The following is a 3189-nucleotide window of genomic DNA, read 5'->3' as shown; positions in this document are numbered from 1 at the left end:
TATTCAATTATTCATCGCCGTCCAAGCAATTAATCACAGAGAAGAATAATCCGACTTCCATATTATATGGTGCCTCTATTTCACATCTCTTGTTAAATCTTTAGTTTCAAGTCATTCGCTCATAAGCTTAGCAGGTGTTTGTAAACTAACTTAATAAATTAAAGTAATTTAATAACTTAATTCAAGTTATTAAATAAGTAAAGTATATTTAGTGAAATAACTTAATAATCTAACTTAAAGTCCAAAACAACTTTAAGTAATAAATAAAAATAATTAACTTATTCTTAAATCTATGTTTTAGTTTTACATTTTTATCCTTATTTACCTTAATTACCTTAACGATCTCTTTTACTATTACACGACTTTCATTGTTAATCGATCTCTTTTGTCCTAATTTTAATTTATATAGATAAATATGTCAATTTGATGATTTAAAATAAATTTTATCAAACAACTTTAATACTTAAAAGTAAAAAATAAATAATAAATTTTAAATTAATAACTTAAACATAATTCAACTTTAAATCAATATTTTAAATCATTAAATAATAAGTATTAAGTTTGAAGAAATAACCTCCTTTTTTATTTATTTGTATCGATTCTCGTAACTACGCGAGTTGCTTGTGTTTATATAATAATTGTCCTTGTTAGGCCATCAACTTACAAGAATCGCAAAAGGAATAATCCAAGCTCGATGATATATAGAGCCTCTATTTTACTTCTTCCCAAGCTCTATTCTTCAGCAAACATGATTGCAGTTCTTCTCAGGAACCTTGTGAACTTAGTCTCTGAAGGCTGGTCGTGGTGGTGGGATGGACTCACTGAAAACACCATTTTTCGAGTAGTGGCCGCCCTTTCGACTGCAGCAATTGCCATTTCTTGGTATGTCTGGCTCATCAAGAAAGCAAGTAGAGGCCTCCCACCCTTGCCACCCGGCCCAAGAGGCTTGCCGTTGCTGGGAAACCTTCTCTTCATTGAGCCTGATCTTCATCGGTACTTCTCCAAGTTGTCCCAACTCTATGGTCCCATTTTCAAGCTTCAGCTAGGCAGCAAGACTTGCATTGTGATAAGCTCGTCTTCCGTGGCCAAAGAAATTCTCAAAGATCACGATGTGATTTTTGCTAACCGTGATGTACCTATTTCTGCATTAGCCCTCACATATGGGGGGCAAGACATAGCCTGGAGTCATTATAGCCCCGAATGGCGTAAACTACGCAAAGTTTTTGTCCAAGAAATGATGAGCAGCGCAAGCCTTGATGCTTGTTCTGCACTTAGGAGAAGAGAGGTGCAAGAAATGGTGAGGGACGTGTATGGAAAGGTGGGGACACCAATTAATATGGGGGATCAAATGTTTCTAACTGTATTAAATGTTGTAACAAGCATGTTATGGGGTGGAACACTTCATGGTGAGGATAGGAGTCGAATTGGAATGGAGTTTAGACGAGTCATTGTGGAGACGGTTGGATTGATGGGAAAACCTAATATTTCTGATCTTTTTCCTGCTCTTGCATGGTTTGATCTCCAAGGAATTGAATCAAGGGCGAAAAAGCTTGTTTTGTGGTTTGATAGGATTTTCGAATCCCTGATTGCTCAGAGGACACAATTGGATGGAGCTGATGGAGGAGGCAAGAACAAGAGCAAGGAAAGCAAGGACTTCCTGCAGTTTATGTTGGAGCTGATGCATCAAGGAGATGATAAAACCTCGGTCTCCATCACCCAGCTCAAGGCTTTGTTCATGGTATATTACTATTCCTTAAAAACTCAACATATGGGAAAAGGGTTCGTTATGAGTCAAGAAAATGTTTCTAAGAAAAATCATTTTCAGTTTTGCTGCCACAAAAAAAAGAATCATTCAACCATCTGCTGATGAAAACCATGAACTGGCTCATATCTTTCAAACGCCATGGTTTAGGTTATTCGATCTGGCATATGATTTTTTATTCTATACAAAATTGGCCACGCTCCCAAATGTTCATTGATTAAGCCTTTCTTAAAGTATAAGTCACTGCATTGACAAAATTATATCAATTAATTAATTTTTTTTTATTTTGCTCTCGGTTTCCCAAATGTTCACGTCTTAAAGTATTAATACTAGTGAAGGTGGGTTCTGTTAAAAGAGTTCTTCTGAACCTAGCTAGAATTATTCTTTTAATGGGGATGAGTTCATGAACTTGGCACTCAATATAATTGACCATCTGCCATGTACTTAGCATTGGACATCATTTTTGCACATTATCACCTCTTGGGCAAATGGCCAATGTCATATGGGTGCTTTGTATTTTAACTTAATTTTGTGTTATTAGGACATAGTCGTTGCTGCAACAGACACATCGTCCACCACAGTGGAGTGGGCAATGGCAGAACTGCTTCAACACCCACAGACAATGCAAAAAGCCCAAGAAGAATTGGAAAAAGTAGTAGGAAATAAAAACATTGTAGAAGAGTCTCATCTCTTCCAACTGCCCTACTTGGGTGCAGTCATAAAGGAAACCCTCCGTTTGCATCCCCCGCTGCCGCTCCTAGTCCCACACTCTCCTAGTACGTCTTGCATCATTTCCGGGTACACTATCCCAAAGGGCTCGCGGATACTCTTCAATGCATGGGCAATGCAAAGAAACCCCGAGGTCTGGGAGCATCCATTGGAGTTTATACCAGAGAGGTTCTTGGAAGATGCTGCTAGTGCCGACTACAAAGGCAACAATTTCAACTTTATGCCATTTGGGTCAGGGAGGAGGATTTGTGCTGGCTTACCTCTAGCTGAAAAGATGCTGCTATATGTTTTGGCTTCTCTTTTACATTCCTTTGATTGGAAATTACCTGATGGGAGGACAAGCGTTGATTTGGAGGAGAGGTTTGGAATCGTTTTGAAGAAAAGTGAGACACTTCTCGCCATTCCAACTGCAAGATTGTCCAATTAAGGCCATTATGATCCAAGTGAAAGAATATTTTAACAATGTTAGGGCATATGTAATGCACTTCGGAATTTCTCTAATAAAAGTTTGTTTCTACTCTCATAACTAGAGAGAGAGAGAGAGAGAGAGAGAGCAATATCCAAAGCAGAATCCAATCCGGGTTTTAACAAATTTTTCCAAACCTGTCTCTAGCTCGTATAAGCTTCTCTGAAACCTCACCCTACTGGCTAGGATGAACGGATATCCCAAACAAGCTATTACCATCCCTATTTCTGAC

General features: G+C 38.0%; 1 protein-coding gene across 1 annotated transcript; it reads left to right on the top strand.

Annotated features, from left to right (window-relative positions):
* Positions 1–748: 748 nt before the first annotated feature.
* Positions 749–2918, top strand: LOC100266899 (flavonoid 3'-monooxygenase CYP75B137). Its single transcript, XM_019225958.1, has 2 exons — positions 749–1738; positions 2304–2918. The coding sequence occupies exons 1-2, from the start codon at positions 749–751 to the stop codon at positions 2916–2918; spliced, it is 1605 nt and encodes a 534-aa protein (XP_019081503.1).
* Positions 2919–3189: the final 271 nt, after the last annotated feature.

Source organism: Vitis vinifera, chromosome 16 (genome assembly GCF_030704535.1).
Source record: "Vitis vinifera cultivar Pinot Noir 40024 chromosome 16, ASM3070453v1".
NCBI classification, from domain to species: domain Eukaryota; kingdom Viridiplantae; phylum Streptophyta; class Magnoliopsida; order Vitales; family Vitaceae; genus Vitis; species Vitis vinifera.
This window is presented reverse-complemented; position numbering and strand designations above follow the sequence as displayed.

Coding starts and splice junctions, on each gene's coding strand:
- LOC100266899 (XM_019225958.1), top strand. CDS start 749: ATGATTGCAGTTCTTCTCAGGAACCTTGTGAACTTAGTCTCTGAAGGC. Junction 1,739..2,303: donor AGCTCAAGGCTTTGTTCATG/GTATATTACTAT, acceptor TTGTGTTATTAG/GACATAGTCGTTGCTGCAAC.